We start from the raw sequence: 24,865 nt of genomic DNA, 5'->3' as shown, positions 1-24,865 counted from the left end.
CCCTTTTCCCCGCCTCTTCCCACCTATATCGTGACGACCAAGGCGTCGTTCCGCCCTCCTTGAGCAGCACCCGTATCCCCTTCCGCATCCCTGAGCCCCAATTACCCCATTCGTCACGATGGCCCAACCCCATCCCGGTCCCAGGCAGAGACAACCAGAATTTCACATACTCATTGCCGAATCCACCGAGCCACCCGCATGGCCCGATCCCTTTCCCTTACCCAGTAATTCCGCCCCCGCCACGTCCCGAAAACTCCCTATCCCGTACTAATCCTTTCCACCCTTCGACCGGCGAACCGCGGGGCCCTGTGCGTGGGTCCGGAGAAAGCCACGCTTCCGAACTCTTTCGGAAGTGGCGGATCTTCTTCGCGGGTGCCCCCGGGGAGGACGGAGAAGGGTTCCTTGAAACCCTGGCCGAGTACGCGACCGGACATGGAATAACCGAGGACGAGCTGTTACGCGCAATCCCCTTCGTCCTCACCGGTTCGGCGCGGATCTGGGCGCGGGGACAAGAAGGAAATTGGGATACGTACGAGGAATTTTTGGAGGAATTCCGCCTCCAATTTATACCGACGAATTACCAGGATCGGTTATGGTGGGACATAATTACCCGTACCCAGGGAGAACGGGAGACCCTGGCGGAGTATTTACGTAAATTGCAAATGATGTTTGCCCGCCCCGAACCTCCCATCCCCGAGCGCGAGCAACTGGCCATCGCCCAACGAAACCTCCACCCCCGATACAAGTACGTCGTTGATTTTCATCCTCCCAGATCGTTCAAAGACCTCCTTAAATTAGGAGCATGGGTAGACCCGCGACTATCGCGAACCCCCACCAGCATAAACGACCCTTATCCCCGAATGCGGGTATACATCACCGCGCAATTCCCGATCCAAGTTAGTGGCGGCAGCCGAAACCGCCCCGCTATCCTCATACAACCCTCAGCCTCGTAATCCTCCTCCCAGATCTACTACCCCCCTAACTCACCCCCAAGAACCCGGAAAGCGCTTCCGGGGCCACGAGCTCCTCCCACCTCACCGCCGCCGTCCCAAAGAAACCCTTATGTACCGCAATATTCCAACACCGCCCGATCATCCACCCCCTATCGTCGTGCTACACCTCCTCCCCCGTAACGATTACCGAAATCCCTAGTTTAATGTCCCTTCCCACGACACCACCTCCTGCCGGATATAATGTCCCAAAATCCTCCTACGCACCGACCACCAACCGCCCTACTTCCTACGCCCAAGCGACTTCCGGTTCCCGGCAACAGCCTCCTCGTCCCGCAGCTCCACCCACCCAATCCTCTCCTCCCGGCCAATGTTGGAATTGCGGCCGGCCGGGACACTGGTTCGGCGCTTGCCAGCAGCCAAGGAGGAAATTTTGCTTCCGGTGCGGAATGTACGACATGATCGCGCCGGAATGCCCAAGATGCTTGTCGGGAAACGCGTACGGAGGTCGGCGGTAAGGGTCGACGCAACCTCCCCGAAAACACCGATCCAACAACCCGGATCCCGTGTCGTGAAACTCCCGAAAATCCATTCAAACCGCCCCTATTCCAACTCCAAGGAAATCCCTTTTGGTACAGTCCCGTACAGAACCCTATCCCGGTGATAACCGCATTTTCCTCCCTGTACAGGGTGTAAAAAAATTAAATGTCACGAACCATATGGGATGATTCGACATCTCTGGATCGGTGGAGAACTATCAAAGAAAGCGACCGCAAAATTGACCTGGACCCCTAATTTCAAGGTCAAATTTTTTTATTGGCTTATTGTATAGCGCTCATCGAGGGGATAAAAAGTCTGAAAGGAACCATGTGACGGAAATCAACCCTTCCCCTAGAAAATAGCCGTCAAAGTTTCCCTATACGTTAATGCATTAAACGTTGAGTCGCCCGGTACCCCTCTCCAGTGATCTTGGCGCGGCAGTCTCGCGTATCGTTCGAATTTCATGGTATAGGACAATTCTTGAATTTCAATCACAATGCCAGCATATAGGAAGGGTAAATTCTAAGAGAGCATATTTAAAAAGACAAAATAACTATTGCGTGTAAAAGAAAATAAAAATGTATTTAATTCACTGAAGTTTTGCACTTCGAATATAAACGCAAGATAAATGTTTAGTTTTATCATTTCACAGTTCATTAACACATCGCAGTTATGCAGTTAATGCATCAGTTAATTATTACGCAAAGGACTGCATCAAATATTTATTATCTTATTATATTTGTTATTATATTACTTATTAACATTATTATCTTAATATTATTATCTTATATTATATATTATTATTTTATATAATTATTTTATATTATATTTTTATTATTATTGTATTACTTTTATTATTGTTATTTATATATTATATTACTTATCATACTTGTATCATATTATATTATATTACGAATGTTTCGATTAAATTCATTTTTATGTTCTTTTACACGCAATAGTTATTTTGTCTTTTTAAATATGCTCTCTTAGAATTTACCCTTCCTATATGCTGGCATTGGGATTGAAATTCAAGAATTGTCCTATACCATGAAATTCGAACGATACGCGAGACTGCCGCGCCAAGATCACTGGAGAGGAGTACCGGGCGACTCAACGATTAATGCATTAACGTATATGGAAACTTTGACGGCTTTTTCCTAGGAGAAGGGTTGATTTCCGGCACATGGTTCCTTTCAGACTTTTTATCCCCTCGATGAGCACTATACGATAAGCCAATAAAAAAAGTTGACCTTGAAATTAGGGGTCAAGGTTAATTTTGCGGTCGCTCTCTTTGACAGATCTCCACCGATCCAGAGGTGTAGAATCACCCCATATAGGCCGTGACATTTAATTTTTTTACACCCTGTACAACATGGTAAATACATTTTCCAAGCCCTCCTTGACACCGGCGCAACCCATTCTATGCAGGTCCCAAAATTGCCCAATTATTTCGACCCCATTTAACCACTTCCCAAGCCTGCATGATCCTAGCCAACAATGTGAAAGAGAGAATCCTCGCAGAGGTCACCGTCGCGATCCACGTCGATGACGAAATCCATAACCTCCCCCTCCACGCAAGCGAGTCACTGGGGTATGAGGTAGTCCTGGGAATGGATTTTATTGCCCGATTTGGAGTGACCATAGACGGAGATCTAAGGTCGTGGCGGACCCCGAACGGACCTCTTCAGCCCTTTTACCCCGAATCCTCACCCTACCCCTTTCCCATGAACCCCGCTTGCGCCGGACTCTCCGAAGCAACTCCCGAGGAAATCTCGGGAATTCAACCCCTGCTTGTCCACCTCATTCCACCCCCATCCTCCACCTTAGGAACCACCCCTCTTGTTACTCATTCCATTGATGTCCAAGGTCACCCTCCAATTAAACAACGTCCCCGTAAACAAAAAGAAGTAGATTCCATGCTCCAAGCCGGTATAATTGAACCCTCCTCTAGTGCTTGGTGCAGCCGTCCCGTCCTAATCTCCAAACCCAACGGCTCCTATAGATTCTATATAGATTACTGTGACGTTAATAAAGTCATTAAAAAAGACACCTATCCCCTCCCTAGTATGGACCGTATTCTTGACAGCCTCCGAATAGCCCGTTATATTTCCAAGTTAGAGCTTAGCCAAGCATATTTCCAAGTCCCCCTTGATCCCTCCAATAAAAAAATTACCGCTTGTGCAGTCCTCGGTAGAGGCCTTTTCCAATTCAGCCGCATGCCCTACGGCCTCACCAACGCCCCCGCAACCTTCCAACGTATCATGGATAAATTGATCACCCCTGATTGGGAACCCCATATTTTTGCGTATTTAGACGACGTGGTAATCGCAACCGATACTTATGAAGAGCACCTTGAGTGGCTCACGAAAGTCCTAACCCGTTTCAAAGAAGCCCACCTTGAAATTAACCGTGAAAAAAGTGAATTTTGTTGTTCCGAAGTCCCATACCTTGGTTTCCTAATAAATAAAGACGGCATGATAGCCGACTCCGAGAAAATAGAACCCATCCTTTCATACCCTCAACCAACAACCCTTAAACAACTCCGACGTTTCCTTGGCATGGTAAAATGGTATTCTCGATTTTTAAAAGATGTTTCCAAAGACCAAACTCCCCTCACCCGCCTCCTACAAAAAGATGTTGCTTGGGAATGGGGTCCCGAGCAAGAATCCGTGTTTGAAACTTTAAAAATTGCCTTCACCAAAACTCCCGCCTTGGCCCGTCCTGATTTCACCCTTCCCTTCTCCCTCCAAACCGACGCTAGCGATACGGCTATCGGGGCAGTTCTCGTACAAACCGTGGACGGTGAAGAGCACCCGATAGCCTACGCTAGCCGTTCCCTTACCCGCGCGGAGAGAAACTACTCCGTGACAGAAAGGGAGTGTCCGGCCGTCGTGTGGACGACCTAGAAATTCTGCCCCTATATTGAAGGCTCCGAAGTCACCGTGGTAACCGACCACAACAGCCTTCGGTGGCTTCACCACTTTAAAGACCCCACTGGACGATTAGCCCGATGGGCATTGACCCTTCAAGGTCAGCCCATGAAGATCGACCACCGCAGGGGAACCCACAACGTGGGAGACGCTCTCTCCCCTCGTTTCTCCCGCGTTCCTCAATTTTGGTCGAAACCCCCGGCCCATCCAAAACCTTTGACACGAAATTAAATCAGATTCTTTTGAGGAGAGTTTATAAAAGGGGTAAGGAGAGTAAATGTTACTGATTCCCTTTTCTCACTCTATATTTATTATTTCGAACGGAGCGAACGGCACACGGTACGTGCAAGACTAAAATCTTATTTTAAGTGGCGACTCGCCGCCGCTTGCCCAGGGTTAAATACTGCACCCCTAAACAAGAACAGTGAGCACGCCGCGCCTACGAAAAAGGCGGCAAAATCGCCGCGATTTGGGAGAAACCCCAAACGGACTCATCATGTCCTTGGAAATCATGCTAGACTTGACGAGTGGTCACCAGATGCTAAAACTAACGGTAACCACGCTCGCCAAGTCCCTTGTTACAAAACTTTCCCTCGTCTAGGGTCGAGGGCATGGTAACAGCGTTGCCGCTACACTTTAATAATCCCCCGAAATCCCCAAGAATGGTCCAACCGCATTTCCCGTTTAACCCTTTTATACGACATAGTCCACCGGAATTTAGAAAAAGCCTCCTATCGCCAAGCGTCCTATTACAATCGAGGGCGTCATGACGAGCGTTACCAAGTCGATGACCTCGTCATGAGACGCCAACGAATTCTTTCCTCCGCAGCCCACAATTTTGCATCCAAACTTGCCCCTAAATTTTTAGGCCCCTAAACCATTTCCAAAATCCTTTGTGTTGGATATAATCACCACGAGTGTCAACCATTCAAATATTCGCGCCCAACGTGTTGGATGCCCTCTCTGGAAGACTTCCTCATACGATCGTGCGCGCTCTTTTATTCTTTTGTTTTTTATGATGCATCTTTTCTCTTTACTATGTTTCCTTCCTTTTTTTGTTCGTTCTTAATGCGCACATGTAAGAAGTATCTCATGTTTGAAATATATTTTTTTTGTGTTTATCAAATAAAATAAACCAAGACTTGTGTTACGCTTAAGATCCCATAGACCTCTAACACTTTCCCCTGTTGTTTATGAACTAAAAGATTCAGTCGGAAATATCATCCCAAAAGTTCACATTAAAGACTTTAAACCCTTTAGACCTCCTCCAAATTTTGACCAGTCAGTTTCTGATCACCCTTTTTTGAGTCAAGACATTAATGATATTTCCCAACCAGGACCTTCTTCACAAACCCCTGACATCTCCACCCAACAAATACCACGACCAACACCCACGCAAATATCCCCTTCCTTGCCTATCCCCACTCCACCTCCTCGTCGAGGACGAGGAAGACCCCGAAAAATCCCAGCACCCCAAAATATCCCACCAATAATAAATACACCACCCACTCCTATTCCACTCCCTCGTTGAGGGCGAGGGAGGCCCAGAAAAATGCAAATACTTCCAAATAATAGCCAAGTTACGATGCCCGTACACATTCCTACTCCACCACCTCGAAGGGGACGAGGAAGACCACGGAAAATCCAAATACTTCCAAATCCCACGCAATCTTACTCTCCCAACCAGCTCCTTCTCACTCCCCGCGTAGAGGACGAGGACGACCCCGAAAATACCCCCGAAACCCTTTAGTGAACGTAATTAGAACTGATCAACCCTCTATACCTCCCCTCATGTCCTTAAATATCCCCCGGCCCAGGAAACTCCCAACAATTAATGAAAATTAAACAGGTTGGCGTCCCAAACCCTCGAATAAGACCCATAAAGAAATATTAAACCAAAATTGGCGCTCAAACCAGAACCAAATTTATTGGGAACGAAAATTTGAAACAAAAATTTGGCGCCCGTAAGTAACGATACCATAGATCCGAAACCATAATAGCCCGTCTAGCTATCCCCACCTGCTCGTGTTCGGGAATGAAGGGTTCAAACCGTGTGAAAATTACGTTCAGTTTGGTGACATATTCTGCCAAAGCCCTCCACTATTCAAGTCACCCTTAATAAAAAGCCCTCCACTGACGCATTCGTATATCCACAGATCGAAGAATGTTTGCGTCCCGACGAGGAGGGAGAGGTAGGGGCAGCAGGGTCAGAGGGAGGAGGCCGGCGCCGCGGCGGCCGCGGCTATTCCGATGCCGACCGCCGGTACGAATGGCCGAAATAGGAGTGCAAACGGACTTCTCCGAGTCCGAGTATGGTACACCTCCCTTATCCCCCATTACTCCTCCTACCCCACCCACCCTCCTTCCCCACAACCTGCCCACAACTCCCCCATCCCATGGGCCCCAAATTAAAGCGCTGAGGGAAGCCATCCGTCGCATCCCACCTCAAAACTTTCCAATCCATCGCATCCCACCCCAAAACTTTCCAATCCATACCCCAATCCCGCACCCCATCCCTTCCCCACATCCCAACCTCCCCGTAGATTCCCACCTGGCTGTGCTGCGGACCGCAGCGGCCCGCAGGTAAACCCAGGAGGACCCTACCCCACTCACTCCCACACCAATTACACCATCCTATCCTCAGTCCCTGAAATTCCTCCACCAAACCTTGGCCCGTTACCCCCAACCTGAACCTTCATTCCCCCAGTACCCTTACCCCACACACTTCCAACCCTCCGAAATACCCTCCCTAATGTCCATCCGAATCCCTCCACCACCCCTAATGTCCCTAAGAATTCCCAAACCCAATAACCTCCCGTAAACCTCCTCTTTTCCCTTTTCTCTTTCTCTTTTCCCTTTTCTCTTTTCTCTTTTCTCTTTTCCTTTCTTTTGTCCCCCTTTTGTTCTTTCTTCTTTTCTCGTTTCTTCTTGTTTTTTCTCTCCCTTTCCCTTTTGGTCAACTCTCTCCCTTAGTCCCCCTCTAGATTCTTCTATTTTCGTTCCGCCCCACCATTGTCGGGGCTCCTGCGAAGGAAATCTGCCATATGCGGAAAAGCCCGCATCCGCAGTTCTCGCCGAGAAGGCAGTAAAGAGTACCTTGTTCTCCCTAGTACTTGCACCACAGCGCTCGTAGTGATCGGAGTTAAAATCCAAAGTATTACGGTAATTGTAATTTTGTACAAAGTTGGGTTAAATTTGTTTTTTTGTGAAACGCCAACGCTGTCTCACTCAGCCTGGTCCCGGTCAAGTTTGACCTGATCGCGCATTCGGCCAGGATTTCTAAAAATTCCGCGAAGTAACCAGCCCCTTCCAGTCCCCCTAACCCGTACAAACATTAGACACAACAGTCATCAAAAATCAAAAGGCAGGTAAAAATTTTGAAATATTCCTCCACCCACCGTTTAGCTTCTCCCCCTTTTCTTTCGTGTGGCCAGATACTACTTCATTTTCATTGTAGGTCCATCAATCAATAGTAAATTATGCTAGACAAACGGCAACAGGAGGGTTGTTCAGACCCGCCCCCCCTCCCCCCCTGAAAGAGAGCGCAGTATGGACGAATGAGTGACCGCGATTAACAGCTCGACGATTATTGTATCTCTTTTCTCTCATTTCTCGTTGTTTGATTCCCTTTTGTTGTATTCCCCGTTTCCGGTCAAGGGGGCGCCTGTGCCCCCCCCCCCCCCCCGTGACAATTGCTGCGCTTCCCCCACTCACACGCCCATCTAACGACAACCCGTAACCCTTCCCTCACCTCACCGCTTTCTCCCTGCCTGCCGGTGTTGGGCCGATGGAGGCGACGGACTGACACAACGAGGCCCACCCTCAACAGGAGCTTCGAGGCCGGCGACAGACCCCCCCCCCCCCCCCCCCCAGCAAACACGAAACAACGTGGAATTCCCAGAAACCACGATGAAGCGGCCCAAAAACTGACGCAAACGCCCACCCGGAGCCATCTGTCGCCGAACCCGAAGACCTCAGCCTACCCGTCACCGCAGGATGTCTGTCAGCCCCATCGACCCCGATCACCGGTATATCGAAGATCGACAATCGATCCATCCCGTGCCAGGAAGAGGTCCCCCTTCCAAACCCCACCCCGTTCCCAAAAATATCCCGCGACGGTCTCGTCGTCGCAGTGGCAACCATAGCGATTAGAGGAGTATATAGAGATTTTGTGAGAGTTTGAGTGGGACGTGCACGGCGTTTGGTGAGCCCATTGATTACCATTTTTGCGATTATACTGTTTGAGTTCGGCAACGACCCCCTTCTGGTTTCAACCCCCTTTTTCTGTAAAACTACGCGTAACGTAGTAAACCCCGTGAGGACCCATTCCAGCCCTGCAATCTCCCTTCCCCGAATATTCCTCACGCACTCCCCCGCGAAACTGTACGGACGCAAGTGCCCGAGACCCCTCCATTGTGAACTCCCAATACCCCTTTCCCTTTTTCGGATTTTCGATAAGTGACTGGCGCCTAACTTGTATTTCGCAACGCCCCCCCATTATAGAGTGAACCCGCGAAAGGGTCACAATGTATACTGCAATTCACGGGAGACCACACTTAACTCGTGCAGCTCACTAGGTCCAGAGACATTTTTAATAACGTGTGTGATTCCCCTCTTCAGCTTGCTGCTTTTTATTTTGCGATCATATAAATGCTGGACAGAAATGTATGACGTACGATAACTGATAACCGGTGATGATATGGTAAAAATACACGATACACTGAAATTCCTATTATTTTTCAAAGAAAAAATTATATGATCGCAAAGTAAGAAGCAAGCTGTAGAGGTTAATCATACACGTTATTAAAAATGTCCCTTGACCTAGTAAGCTGCGCGAGTTAAGTATGGTTTCTCGTGAACTGCAGTATAGTTAATTCGCAATAGGTATGTTGATTCCCGTTGAATATTGTTTACTTTAAATTATCAAATGGGTCATTTGTCATAGGTTACCGACGCCTGGACTACGATCTTCCTAATAGAAGAAAAGTTTTTAATTTTGCGCCGCCTCCGAAAACTTTGAAATGTATTTGGTATCCTATTTAACGATTAAGTAGATATTATTAATAGCTATAGAATATTGGTATAAATGAAATAGAAATTATTTGACATTTTTTAGGGCATTTCGAAGTCGGATTTTTTTGTTAAAAATTATTTTATCACTGTACCGTGTTACGAGCGGCGCGCGCGCGTGTCTAATCGTGACGCTACTGTGTGGAAGTGTCAGCTGATATATGAATGTAAGAGTATGAAATGTGGTAGTGTGGTAGTCGAGCAATGCAACTATTGATAATGTAACGCGCGTGTGACGCCGTAAAGCCGGAAAAGGGTATAGCCGGATAAGATGGTCAAAAGTGCCCCCAAACCAAATTCGACTTGCTATGAACCATTCGATAGGTGATAAAAAAAAACCCTGTTCTAATTAAAGTAAAAATTCATTTTTATTTTCTATTACACGCAGTAGTTATTTCGTCTTTTTAAATATGCTCTCTTAGAATTTACCCTTCCTATATGCTGGCATTGTGATTGAAATTCAAGAATTGTCCTATACCATGAAATTCGAACGATACGCGAGACTGCCGCGCCAAGATCACTGGAGAGGGGTACCGGGCGACTCAACGTTTAATGCATTATGGTATATGGAAACTTTGACAGCTTTTTTCTAGGAGATGGGTTGATTTCCTGCACATGGTTCCTTTCAGACTTTTTATCCCCTCGATGAGCACTATACGATAAGCCAATAAAAAAGTTTGACCTTGAATTTAGGGGTCAAGGTCAATTTTGCAGTCGCTTTCTTTGACAGATCTCCACCGATCCAGAGGTGTAGAATCACCCCATATAGGTCGTGACATTTAATTTTTTTACACCCTGTACATAGATACCATTTTGAAGTACTTTCTATTCTACCGTTTCTCTTGTCATGTATTTTGTCAGTTACAGAATTGTTTAATTTTTTTCATTATATTTAACAATTCTGGATAAGTAGTTTGAAACAACTGGATAAGTTTGAAATAATGTATTTCCACAAAAAAAAAAGATTGAGTCTGAGCGGACTCGAACCTAAGAAAAGAAGTCTCCAGCGGTTTAGCAGTCAGATGCTTTACCGCTGGACCACCGACACCGTTGAAAATGTCTTCAATCTTTTGAAATATAACTGACGTAACGTACTTTTATCAATTAGGTTTGTTTAGTTTCATTCCTATTCTATTCCACTGCATGTGTAACGACCCAAGAGTTTAACACAATATCTTTTTAATTTTATTTTTCTTTATTATAACCAATTTTTTTATACAGAATATTTTATTTTATTTTTATTGTTAATATTTAATGTATAAATTTTTGTAATAAACATTTTCATTTTTCGTCGATAACCGAGTTTGTTGAATTTATCGATAAAAGTTTAGTCGATAAGTCGGACGGTAAAACAGTTTACCGATAAATTATCGACGTCCGACCGCGCACGCGCGAGCGCAACCCCAGTAACCATACGGTGGGGTAGTATTCTAGAGTGGGGATGCTGGACCACCACGTGACGGGAAAAACCCAGCTACCCCAAGAACTCTATGCGGAAAAAAAAGTGCCGACTCAGCAAAATCTGAGTATAAATAGAGGCGTTCCGCACAGTTTCATAGCAGATCTTCTCAGACCTCGGTCTGAAACAGACAACACTCTGATTAGTAGAGAAGAGCTTGCGCTGAACTGTCTAGGCAGCGATAGAGCGCGAGCTATAGCTAATTTCTACTATTCCACTGGTGGCGTGCAGGACTACGGAACAGTGGACCTCCTATTCGCGGTGCGCAACGTGTTACACAGGTGTTACGCTAAGCCAACACTCAAGTGTAAAGAGCTAGCGAGGAGCGGAGCTCCTTGAACGGCCTGCGTTTAACACGGCTCTGGTATAACCAGAAACCGATTGCGACCTGTAGGAAGGGTTAACTTGATTCCAATGGTCTAGCACAAACCTCTGGAGTTTAGTTTCCATAATTATTGTTGAAAACAAACAGAGTGTTGACTGTAGAAGAAGACCACGCCGCTTTTGCGATAGCGCTATCGATTAATTACAATTATTAATTTTTACTTACATATTAATTACTAATTACATATTTTTCAATTGTATTCCCAATCTAGGGCGAACTAATTATAATTTCTTACTGTATTCCTATTTCTAGCCGCACTTATTGTGATACTAGCAACTTTGTATTATAATTCAATATTCACTTACCTTTCATTCTTGAATAAACATATTTCCATTCAGTTTCTAGCACATTAGTGTTTGGATTTCACTCCTTAACCGCACACCACACGAACCTAAAATCCTTAACACTTTGATTACGAGTCGCCTTCTAAGGGAACCGCTCTCCCTACAAGTCGGTGCAGTGACGTACTCACTCTGGGTCGTTACACGTAGTTATAGTAAATAAAAATTTGGTGACAGCGGTGGGATAGTTCGAGTGGTAAAGAGAAATCGTATCTCTGCGGACATTAATGGTTAGCCTAGAAACAGACAAATACAAATAAAAAGTAAAGTAAAAGAATATATATATAAAAAAACAAAAAAAAAAAAAATAGAGAGAAAAAAAAAACAAATATATAATACATAATACACATACATATATACTATATCAATAAGCAAAAATCAAGATGCCAAACGGAATAGCCGATCAACCAGCCAGCGCATCAGCCAGCGGATCAGCCAACGGATCGACTGAAGGAAGCCGACCGATCAGTATTCGCGATGCAGCAGACATCGTACCAGCATTCAACGGCCGCAACATACCAGTCTATCAGTTTGCAAAGAGCTGTTTCAAAGCGAAGAATATAATCTCTCCGAATGCTGAGTATGGATTGGTACAATTAATCAAGAACAAATTCTACGGGCAAGCAGCAAGAGTGGTACTAAACGGAGACTACGACACCATCGAGGAACTGATTGCCGTAATAAAATCACGGTTCGCACCACTCTTCACTTCGATGCAGCTATGCGGCGACATGGCAAGGATCGCACAGGGTCCAACTGAGGCAGTCGTGGACTACGGCAGCCGCGTCTCAGGACTTCTACTACAAATTAAAAGCTGCAACGAATTAGAATTCCCAGATAACATTGAAGGATACAACCGATCGTCGGAAACTAATACAATTAAAGCTTTCCTCACCGGTTTAAAACAGGAGGTATATAACCGAATGAAAAATCAGAACTTCAACAGCCTTGACGAAGCAATCAGTGCAGCAATTGTAGCCGAGGCAGAAAATATAGAAAGCCAGACCAAAGCTAAGCTATCACAGGGATTCACTACGGCCGAACAATGCGACAACTGCTATGGATACGGGCATAACGCCAGTCTATGCTGCAGTCAGCGGTTCCAAAGACAATCAATGTCGAGGGCCCGCTGGCCAGCAAAACACTGCCAACACTGCCAAAGGTCCGGGCACACCTTGGAAACTTGCTGGTTTAAGGACCAACCAGCAAGACTGGGAGTCCCCCAGGACTTTGTGCAGCCAGCTCAAACCTATAGGAATCAACCTACGCAGAGACAAGGTCAAAATTGGACACGAGCAAGACCTCCAATTTGTGAATTCTGCCAAAACATTGGCCATACAATTCAGGAATGCCGGAAAAAGGCATATCAAGAACGTATCAAGAGCCAGAGACCCCAGCAAACTCCTCAAGTACAACAGGTACGTAAAAAGGCAAATTTGTACCTAAACTTAGGAGAAATAAATAAATCTCCCAGTGTCGAGCTGGTAAGCGAAAGTTTCAAAAATCAGCAAGCCTTATTCATGGTCGACACGGGGTCAGACATTAATATAATTAAAAAACAAGCAATTTCAAAAGAAATTATTATAAATACAGATGCAATTTTTCAATTAAATGGAATCACTAAAAGCTCCATTTATACAACAGGATACATCAAAATAAAGATATTGGAAACTGAATCCATATTCCACATCATCGAAGAACTACCAATAGAACAAGACGGAATTTTAGGAACAGAGTATTTCAAAAGCAGTGGAGCCAGCATCAATTACGCCAAATCTATACTAATCATAAATAACAATATAATACCATTCAAGCAACCAGCAGTGGTAATACCATCTAGGACAAAAACCATGATACCTATAAGAGTATCAAACACTGAAATAAAAACTGGTTTTGTCCCAAAATTACAGCTTCACCCACAAATATATATGGGAAACGCTGTAGTTACGAATCGTGATGGTATAGCATTTCTATATGCGATCAACGTTGGAGCAGAAGACATCGAAATCGAAATGCCAGCAGTAGAGCTGCAACAGTATGAAGAGGCACCACAGAACGAAGAAACATTCCATCAAGAACCTAAAAGAGCTCAGCAAATTCTTAAAATATTACAAACAGATCATTTGAATCAAGAAGAACTCACTAATGTAGAGGATATAGTAAAAGAGCACGCTGACAGATTTTATATAGACGGAGATAAACTTCCAGTAACAAATAAAATCTACCACAGAATCATCACGACGGATGAGGTGCCTGTAAATGTTAAGCAGTACAGATATCCTCATGCGTTGAAAGATGAAATTAATCACCAAGTTAATGATCTCCTAGAAAAAGGAATCATTAAACATTCATCATCACCATTTAACTCCCCCTTGTGGATAGTACCAAAGAAACAAGATTCACAAGGAAATAAATGCTGGAGATTAGTGATTGATTTTAGAAAATTAAATGAAAAAACGATCAGCGATGCCTATCCACTACCCAACATTACGGATATCCTGGATCAAGTGGGAAGCGCAAAATACTTCTCCGTGTTTGATTTAAAATCTAGTTTTCATCAAACACCAATGCATCCGGAAGACAAGCACAAAACAGCATTTTCAACACCATTCGGGCATTTCGAATTCAACAGAATGCCTTTTGGTTTAAAAAATGCTGCAGCCACATTCCAGCGCCTGATGAACAACGTCCTAGACGGATTACAAGGACTGGAACTATTCGTGTTCATCGATGACATCGTAATTTATGCAAGCTCACTAAAAGAACACGAGATAAAGGTCAACAGGATGATGACGAAGCTTAGAGAAGCAAATTTATGCTTACAACCTGACAAATGCCAATTTTTAAAGAAAGAGGTGGCATACCTGGGCCATATAATTACAGAAGACGGTGTAAAACCTGACCCAGCAAAGGTTGAAGCGGTCCAAAAATTCCCCGTTCCGAAGACTGTCAAAAATATCAGACAGTTCCTAGGATTGTGCGGATATTATAGACGTTTCATTAAAGACTTCTCTAAAATAGCTAAACCATTGTCTGACTTGACGAAGAAGGAGCAAAAATTCGAATGGTCCAACCAGCAACAGCAAGCTTTCGAATTCTTAAGAAACGTATTATGCGAAAAGCCAATCCTACAATATCCTGACTTTGAGAGACCATTTAATATAACCACTGACGCATCCGGAACAGCAGTAGGAGCGGTCCTAAGTCAAGGAGAAATAGGAAAAGATCAGCCAGTAGCATACGCATCAAGAGTAATGAATAAGCCGGAAACACAATACTCCGCAACAGAAAGGGAATTACTTGCTGTAATATTCGCAATAAATCATTTCAGACCATATATTTTCGGCAGAAAATTCTATTTAATCACAGATCACAAACCTTTAATCTGGTTAAACAGTCTCTCAGATCCAACATCAAGACTCATGAGATGGAAACTAAGATTGAGCGAGTACGATTACGAGATTAAATATAAACCAGGCAAGCAAAACATGAACGCTGATGCTCTATCCAGAAATCCTGTCGAAGATATAAATGCTCTACAAATAAATGCGAAAAGGCTGCACTCATCTACGTCTGGATCAAAGAAAAAGCGTAAGAAAAGGAAAGAGTGGCATCAATATCCCACTCGCCCCAGACAAACAACAACCACCTCAGAATCAGGCAAGCACAAAAAAAGGAAGGAGTGGCATCAATATCCCACTCGCCCTAGACAAACAACGACGTCAGAATCTAGAGAATTTAAAAAGAAAAAAGAAGCACATCAGTATCCAACTAGACCGAGACCAACAACTACAACTGAGTCTGAAGATCATAAAAGAAGAAGGAATGGCATCAGTATCCAAGAAAACCAAGGCCAACAACCTCGTCAAGTTCACGAGAAATTAAGAAGAGGAAAATCAGCCACAAACATTTAACACGACCACGAGATGACTCCACAGATGTTGAAATAAGGAAAAGATACCGAAAAGATAACATACGAGAGAGAAGCCCATCTCAAAGAGGAAGTACAGCAAGAAAAAGGATAAAAGAAGACTATACAAGTTCAGATGAATCTCAGTATTACGAAACTGATGTATCTGAAGAACCACCAAAATCAAAACCAAGAAAACGAATAAAAACATACTCTTCTGAAGAAATCAAGAAAAAAAGAAAACCTAATGAACAGCAAATTACAGTTGATGTACATCAACCACCAGAAGAAAAGAAATACATCATCCCACAGAAACGACTTATAGTTCAAGAACCTGTAATAATTGGAGATGAAATAGAAGAATACAATAAAGAAACGATATTACCTAAACATATCTTCAAAGAACCACCCAGAATCGATTCCTCTTCAAGCACAAGAGAAAGATCTCCTATAATAAAAAGAAAAGTAGAAAAAGAAACCTCAAGTGACACATTATCAGCTCCTATCACACCTATCAAAATTAAAAAAGGAAAAACCGAACAACCGTCTACAATTAAACAAATTAAACCAAAAATAATTAGCAATAAACCAGTCATATTCAAAATAGAAGAAACCGAAGACCAGTTATGGATGAAAAGAGGTACAGCAGTAATATTCATTAATAAAGAAGGACAACCTGAAGATTACCAATCAAAACAGTTAATAGAAAATGAAAAGATTAAAATTTCTAAACCACAAGACAGTATCACAGAATATAAAGTTAAGAATAAATTAATTTTTGGAGTATTAGTAGATTATAAAGAAAATTTACCACACAAAATTAAAGCTCTTCATCACATGTTAGTTCAGAAAGGAATCCAGGAATGCAGCATGCCAGACAAGCAAGGGTTAAAAGCAATTCTTCAAGTAATCTTTGCAGATTCAAACATCAACATCATCATCTGCAAAGGGACAATCCAAACTCCACCTAAAGACGAAAGAAGAAGTATAATTAAAGAAAATCATGAAAGCACAGTTGCAGGACACAAAGGAATTAGAAAAACTTACCTCAGGATCAGGAACAAGTATTATTGGAAAAACATGAAGAGAGAAATTACCGATTATATCAGATCATGCATCAGTTGCCAAAGAACCAAGCTAGTAAGGATGAAGAATAAGGAGCCTATGGTTATCACAGACACTCCTTCAGACGCATTCGATAAGGTGTCTTTAGATATTCTTGGACCCTTACCTATGACGCAAAAAGGATACAGTTACATCCTCACCATACAGGACAACTTGACCAAGTACTCCGTCGCAGTTCCACTTGTATCAGCTACATCAGAGGACGTCGCAAGAACATTCACCAACTCGTTCATATGCCAATTCGGCAGTCCTAAGGCTATCCTCACCGATCAGGGAACATGCTTCACATCCTCACTTATTAAGAAACTAGCTAAAATCTTCCACATCCAGACGTACCGTACATCATCCTTCCATCCTCAGTCAAACGGGTCCCTGGAAAGAAGCCATCACGTTCTAGTTGAGTACTTGAAACACTATATATCTAAACAAGAACACTGGGATGAATGGCTACAACAAGCAATGTTTTCATACAACACAAGCGTTCATGAGGGGACAAAATTCACACCTCATGAACTAGTATATGGAAAAAAAGCAAGGCTACCATCAAAATTTACACCTACTGACAGTTTAGATACATACCCAGATTATGTAGACAAACTATTACAAAATTTACACAAAATTAGGCAAACAGCGAAAACAAATCTAGAACAATCAAAATACAGACAAAAATACTACTACGATAGAAAAATACGACCAATTAATTATAAAACAGGAGAAGAAGTTATGTTATTAAACCCACCAAGAAAAAGTAAACTACAAAAAGAATATACAGGACCGTACAAAGTTTTAAGAAACATAGAAAAGAATAACATAGAATTACAAATAGGTCCCAAAAAGACTAGAATAGTTCACAAGGATCGACTAAAGAGGGCCTATCGACCAATCTACAACATTGATCAAAAATAAAAATCGATATGGCAATCTATATGATTTTCGGAACATGCGCATGCGCACATGCAAAATTTCGAACATACCGCCATATTGCGCAAAGGACGCAAAAGAACAAGCACACACAAACAACGCTACTTTTAAATATCGAAGGAAAACAAAATTTTAACAGGAAAATGGATTTAAACGAGGTAGAATACATATTTTAATATAAGTCTGCACAGAAATAAGAAAATTCATTTTTATAGTTTGAAGAAATTGGACAACTCATACTGAACGCAACATGCATCCGTGACAATGGTCCAGTTTTCAACAATTGCATTGCGCATAGAATTGGCAGAATATGCGTAGACTGTGCCGTAAACATGAATCCAGAAGCAAAAAAGCAATGGATGTTCATGGGATGGCACAACCACGTTATACAGAGTACAGAAATTAACTATATTAATTGTATAATATGCAACAAACTGATGAGCAGAACGAGGCCAGCAGTATCATGTACCAGCTGTAGAAGTAAGATATTCGCAGCAGATGATGACCACAAGGACACCTTTCGTGAAGGGTTTATTTTACCGACTCTGGATCCCAATATTTTTCCTCTAACAAATGTAGTCATACAGAATGGAGAATATCGAGTACTAACTAATAATTGATATTAATTTATAGTTAACAAATGTAAAAATATTTAGTTATTCAAAATACATAATCATCCTTATTCATTTTAACAAACAAACGAGTTCATTCATTTCAAATCCTACGAAACATTTCTATTTCGTTCGATCTGTTAATGCGCAGAATCGCAAGTCCGCCATGTTAGTAAGAGAAAAAAAGATAGAAAGAGACAGAAACAAAGAGCGAGAGAGAGAGATATTGAAAGCGACGCTACGCACGCGCAGCTAAATTCAACTCGCAGAGAGCGAAAATGGTGCGTCGCGCTGGACGGCGAGAAAGATTAAGAAAGTTAAGAAGAGCCTTGAAACAGTTTAGAGAGGTAGAATTATATCATCAACGATTTATTTCATTTATTAATTATTTCTTTTGTGCAAAAATTTCAAAGACGACAGCGCAGGAAGAAATGTTAAAGGAAGAAACACCACCACCAACACCGCCGCCACCACCATCACCACCACTACCACCACGATGGAAGCTGATTTTAATCGACATACCAGACTTTGACTGGAAAATTTATAAAAATTCAGAAAAGACAGACCCAAGACGAGAACATGGACAAGTCATGCGCTACTTCGGAGTCCTGTCAGCCTCTCCAAGAAACAGCGAGGAGAGATGCTGTTGCGCCCTGTGCAACATAAAAAGAAAAAACATTTGTCTCTTGAGGACAAGAGACAAACGCGCGGGGGAAGTTGTAACGACCCAGGAGTTTAAAACAATATCTTTTTAATTTTATTTTTCTTTATTATAACCAATTTTTTTTATACAGAATATTTTATTTTATTTTTATTGTTAATATTTAATGTATAAATTTTTGTAATAAACATTTTCATTTTTCGTCGATAACCGAGTTTGTTGAATTTATCGATAAAAGTTTAGTCGATAAGTCGGACGGTAAAACAGTTTACCGATAAATTATCGACGTCCGACCGCGCACGCGCGAGCGCAACCCCAGTAACCATACGGTGGGGTAGTATTCTAGAGTGGGGATGCTGGACCACCACGTGACGGGAAAAACCCAGCTACCCCAAGAACTCTATGCGGAAAAAAAAGTGCCGACTCAGCAAAATCTGAGTATAAATAGAGGCGTTCCGCACAGTTTCATAGCAGATCTTCTCAGACCTCGGTCTGAAACAGACAACACTCTGATTAGTAGAGAAGAGCTTGCGCTGAACTGTCTAGGCAGCGATAGAGCGCGAGCTATAGTTAATTTCTACTATTCCACTGGTGGCGTGCAGGACTACGGAACAGTGGACCTCCTATTCGCGGTGCGCAACGTGTTACACAGGTGTTACGCTAAGCCAACACTCAAGTGTAAAGAGCTAGCGAGGAGCGGAGCTCCTTGAACGGCCTGCGTTTAACACGGCTCTGGTATAACCAGAAACCGATTGCGACCTGTAGGAAGGGTTAACTTGATTCCAATGGTCTAGCACAAACCTCTGGAGTTTAGTTTCCATAATTATTGTTGAAAACAAACAGAGTGTTGACTGTAGAAGAAGACCACGCCGCTTTTGCGATAGCGCTATCGATTAATTACAATTATTAATTTTTACTTACATATTAATTACTAATTACATATTTTTCAATTGTATTCCCAATCTAGGGCGAACTAATTATAATTTCTTACTGTATTCCTATTTCTAGCCGCACTTATTGTGATACTAGCAACTTTGTATTATAATTCAATATTCACTTACCTTTCATTCTTGAATAAACATATTTCCATTCAGTTTCTAGCACATTAGTGTTTGGATTTCACTCCTTAACCGCACACCACACGAACCTAAAATCCTTAACACTTTGATTACGAGTCGCCTTCTAAGGGAACCGCTCTCCCTACAAGTCGGTGCAGTGACGTACTCACTCTGGGTCGTTACACATGTAAAAACATTGAACAGTGTATATACCATGTATTTGATAAATAACAGACGAAAATTCGTCGAATAAGTAACTCTAACACGCAAAAAACAGCGAAAAAATCGGTTTTTAATTTTTTTAACTATGGCGCACCTCTGCCAAAAATCTGAAAAAAATTGAGGATGATAGTATCAATAATATACACTTATAAAAAAAATATGATCGTAGGACCTCATCTCCTTCAATACAAAATCGCCATTTTTCAGAATTTTTTGACGTTTTTGATTTTTCACGGCTTCAGTTTTCAACATAAAAATTTGAAAAAATTCTGTAATATGTGCCTCACAAGTAGAAATGTCTCTGATTTTTTTCAGAATTTTCGAATGTCACTAAATAGGGGAAATTGGCCAAAAACCTCGCAATCACATTTTTACCCGTAACTACCCTCCCAGATGAGATACAGGGTTGAAACTTGGCACAGACTGGTTTTTTTTTATCATTTATCGTTTGGTTCATAGCAAGTCGAATTTGGTTTGGGGGCACTTTTGACCATCTTATCCGGCTATACCCTTTACTAAATATTTATGAGTTCGGAGATACGCTAGTCCCATACGGGCCCTTTCATCAGATCGATAATATAATAGGATTTACGAAGGAGGCTAACGAAAGGTTATGTTAAAGAAAATTAGATTTGATTAAGATGAATCAAAAATGGTATATTATAAAATAAAAATATCAAAATATAATAAGATATATAAAATATTGGAATGTGAAGAGTATATAAAATATTGAAATACATAAAGTATTATATAAAATATTGATAGTAGGTATAAAATATTAAAATATAATGAAATATAATAATGCGATTAAATATACGAGAATGCAGATTTAGCTCAAGAACAACTTAGGTTTGAGATACACAATTATTGGCCGGAAATAGACAGATACATGTGATAAAATGCAAATCTAGAATTAGGAATTTCCAATTGAAGAAGACTCTTACAATCAAAATTGACAACTGGAAATTCCTCGGTAGGTTATCCATAAAATAACCAGAAGAGTAATGGAAACGACTCACCGGATTATATGGAAAAATTCGGTATAATGATCCAAATTCTATTGCTGCTATTTTCCTGTTGTCAGATTTCTGGAAGGAGGAGAATAGAACGCACACACCTTAAACTATTGCACCGTTCGAAGTTTTAACACTCGGACTATTCCAAATTTAAATCTATGTTATTATTAATGTAAACTACAATAAAAAAACCAAATTTAAAATAAAACAATATAGAATAATTAAAAGTAAAATAAATTGAATTAAGAATTTTTATACGTGAAGTTGAGTCTTTTGCCTCACTTGTCACTTTTCAAGCTAACAATAAGTACAAAACTCGTCTCAATATTACTCCGTGGACCCACCGACACGCTGCTCGCGATTGTACGTCGAAGAGTGTCGCAATCTGTACCTCTCCGAGAAGACCAGAGCGGGCCTCGTCCGAAATTGTTTATATTGCGTTGTTGTGCGCCTAACGAATTAGGCGGCGGTGTCGCTGCGTAAGGAGGCGGGATTCGCTTATCGGTGGTGCAGTAGGGATATGTGCGCTCCTCTCTCTGTTTTAATCTTTCTCTTTCTAATTCGAGTATATTGCTTTACTCTTCCTGCCATACTAAAGATTTCGATATTCATTAAAGTATAATACATTTTACAAAATTGTTTTGATCTTAACGTTATAAGAAGAAAACATGCTTTTCAAAATTAATACAGATTACTGAATTTGAACGAATGCTAAATAAAAATTTGAATTCGCATCTTGGACTGACCGGCGTGGAGGAAATACAATATTACAGTATTTAATGAATTAATAGAAAATTCGGAGGTAATTATTTAGAGATACGGCCCACCCTCCGATGACCTTGACCTTGACATATGTTGTCAAGGTCACCCTCCTGAGTGACTTTCAGAAGGTTTTAGCCGTCGCTCGTTTTTTATTAAAAAGTTATTAACCAATAAAGTTTCTAAAATATAGCAGTTATTTTAAGTATTAAAACGCATAAACGACTAACGTATTTCCATGCAAAGCGAAGTCTACTCCACCCCTATTACATTCCTCACTAATTGTGTGCAGATTCGTAAGTTATCTTTGAATATCATTCTTACTGTTGTTGATATTTCTTACAAATTTCAAACTGTACTCTTCGAAAGTGAGCCGTTGAATATCCTCCTTACTGTTGTTGATATTTCTTATAAATTTCAATTACACGCTTCGAGAATGAGCCAGTATACGATAGATTATTGGAGAAGTAACTTGTTCAACTATCAAAAAATGAAATTTTACGAATTTCTCGCATTAACAACAAATTTTAATGAATTGTTAAAGTATTTATGCACGAAAAATGTTATTCGCGCATAAGTGAAGTGTCCGCGTTACAATAATGTTGTAGAATTGACAGGTGATCAGTCATTAACCCCTTCCCGTGCCATTTAGCTCGGCGAAACTCGGGCCCAAGCGGTAGTCGTCGACGCGCACTAAACAAGCAAGACTGATGCTCGAGAACAGTCGCAATACGAGCCGAAATGTAAATACCTGTGATACCTGATGTATAGTCATTTTTACGCGTTACTGCTGTTGAGGAAGTAAACTCTAATCCTTTTACTTTTATAGATATTATGAATTTATTATAAATTATAATAAATAATAGTTTCAAAAATATATTGCATGAATAAACAATACTTTAATGGAAATTGAAGTTTCTTCAAATGTAATTCCGTCCTAAGGAATGTAATAATACTATGCCTAAAAATAAATATAGAATTCTATAAACAAAAAATCTAATCATAAAAAATGTTCACCTTAAATGAATATCTAATAAGAAAATACGTACAACTCTAAAAATCCTCCATGGTATGATACCTCCTGAAACATTGTGGTAGATGTAAAGCTACTTTACATTTTGCGCATTCCCACTTCGTTTCACTTCGTATTTTATGTTTATAACAAATTTTACACGTTTTTGTTGGATGCTTATTCCGAGGCGTCGGATCGATATTTTTTGGGAAATGAGCCCAATATTGAGCTTGGAGTCGAAGAGGAGTTTCAACTGATGTAGATTTCCCACGCATTTTGTAGTCCGGTAATTCGACAATTTGTAAAATTGCCTCTGCTATATTTATACGGTAATCAACAAAAGTCTCCCTTTTTCGACTGTGAATTGCTTTATGCATAATATAGGTATTGAACAGAGCCATATCTGACATGTAAAAGAAAAGTTTTCGGTATCCTTTGATGACTTTTCTCATTATTGGGAAACAGGCTAACATTTGATCTTGATGATCAACTGCACCCATACCCTTGTTATATTCCAGGATACATTTAGGCTTTATTACTTTCTGTAATTGTTTGTTTGATTGCTCAACCATTTCTACAGTTTCGTGTTTCGTTGATATCATATAAACGTCGCGCTTGTCCTTCCATCTCAGAGCTATCAAATTATTGCAACTTCTCCATACACATTCTCCTTTCTTCAAAATATGCTTTTGAATGGCGTTTGGCATATTTTTCCTGTTCTTGCGTACTGTCCCGATAACGTTTGTCTTTTTCTGGTGTAATTTTAAAAAGAGATTGGGTGATGAGTACCAGTTGTCCAAAAATAAAGTATATCCTTTGTTTATTATATTTAGATTATGACAGCTCTATCACAACGTTCTCCGATGCACTATCATTTCGATCAATTTTGTCCTGGCCGGTATATATTTTAAATCCGTGACAGAAACCGGTACTTGCCTCGCACAATTTGTAAATTTTTAATCCAAATCGAGCTCTTTTCGACGGATTGAATTGTTTGTACGCTAAACGCCCTTTATATTTCATTAGAGATTCGTCTATACTGACATATTCATTGGGTGTGTAAATTTCTTTAAATTTTTCATTCCAAAGGTTGATGATAGGTCTTATCTTGCGAAGTCGGTCATTACTATCAGCAGTTGCATTATCAGAGAAATGTAAAAATCTCGAAATTTGCCGAAATCTCTTAAAAGGCATCGTTTGTCCAAATATTGGCGTTTCTACTACAGCTCTTTTAGTCCAATACAGTTGAATATTTGATTTTTTCACTTGACCCATCAAAATGCACAGTGCATAATAGGTCTTCATTTCGTCTAAGGTAACAGGATACCAAGTGTCGTCCACATGCCGTCTTTTATGCTCGTTGTGAATTGTCTGTTGTGCGAAGCGATTTGTTTCCGTAACCAGTATTTCCCAAAACTTGTTATCAAATATAATAAAAAAAAGGTCTAATATTCTTGAATTGTTGCTTAAATTATTTAAAACAGACGCTTTTATTCCATGATGTTCAGAATACTTCCAAACTATTGGTGTGTTTTTTACTTCCTGCCAAATCCATGATTGTTGTGTCGTACCTTCCTCTTCACTACTCTCATCTATAATCCTACGCCTTGCACGCTTTGTGATTGGCGCAAACACATCACTACCACTGGATTCGTTATCATTGCTTTCATTTAACACTTTTGTATTTTGCATTTTGTAGGGGTTTCTTAAATTTCAATAACTAAACTGCTTTGTAACAACAATTATAAGAATCGCGACTAAATCTCATGGGGTACTGACAGCAACAAACATTCAATTACGATCGTAACTGGCAAAAAATTCTGCGCGTTTGACTTGTTATATTTCCGTTTGGCCAAACTAAACGATTGCCTTGAAATAAGCAAGTGTTCTCTGCT

General features: G+C 41.3%; 2 protein-coding genes across 2 annotated transcripts; both read right to left on the bottom strand.

Moving 5' to 3' along the window:
- Nucleotides 1-23,011: 23,011 nt before the first annotated feature.
- On the bottom strand, nucleotides 23,012-23,677 carry LOC123987921 (piggyBac transposable element-derived protein 4-like). Its single transcript, XM_046286273.1, has one exon. The coding sequence runs from the start codon at nucleotides 23,675-23,677 to the stop codon at nucleotides 23,012-23,014; it is 666 nt and encodes a 221-aa protein (XP_046142229.1).
- Nucleotides 23,678-23,804: 127 nt separating this feature from the next.
- Nucleotides 23,805-24,662, bottom strand: LOC114882352 (piggyBac transposable element-derived protein 4-like). Its single transcript, XM_046286257.1, has one exon. It carries the CDS (start codon nucleotides 24,660-24,662, stop codon nucleotides 23,805-23,807), a length of 858 nt encoding a protein of 285 aa, XP_046142213.1.
- Nucleotides 24,663-24,865: the final 203 nt, after the last annotated feature.

Source organism: Osmia bicornis, chromosome 1, assembly GCF_907164935.1.
Source record: "Osmia bicornis bicornis chromosome 1, iOsmBic2.1, whole genome shotgun sequence".
Lineage (NCBI taxonomy): Eukaryota > Metazoa > Arthropoda > Insecta > Hymenoptera > Megachilidae > Osmia > Osmia bicornis.
This window is presented reverse-complemented; position numbering and strand designations above follow the sequence as displayed.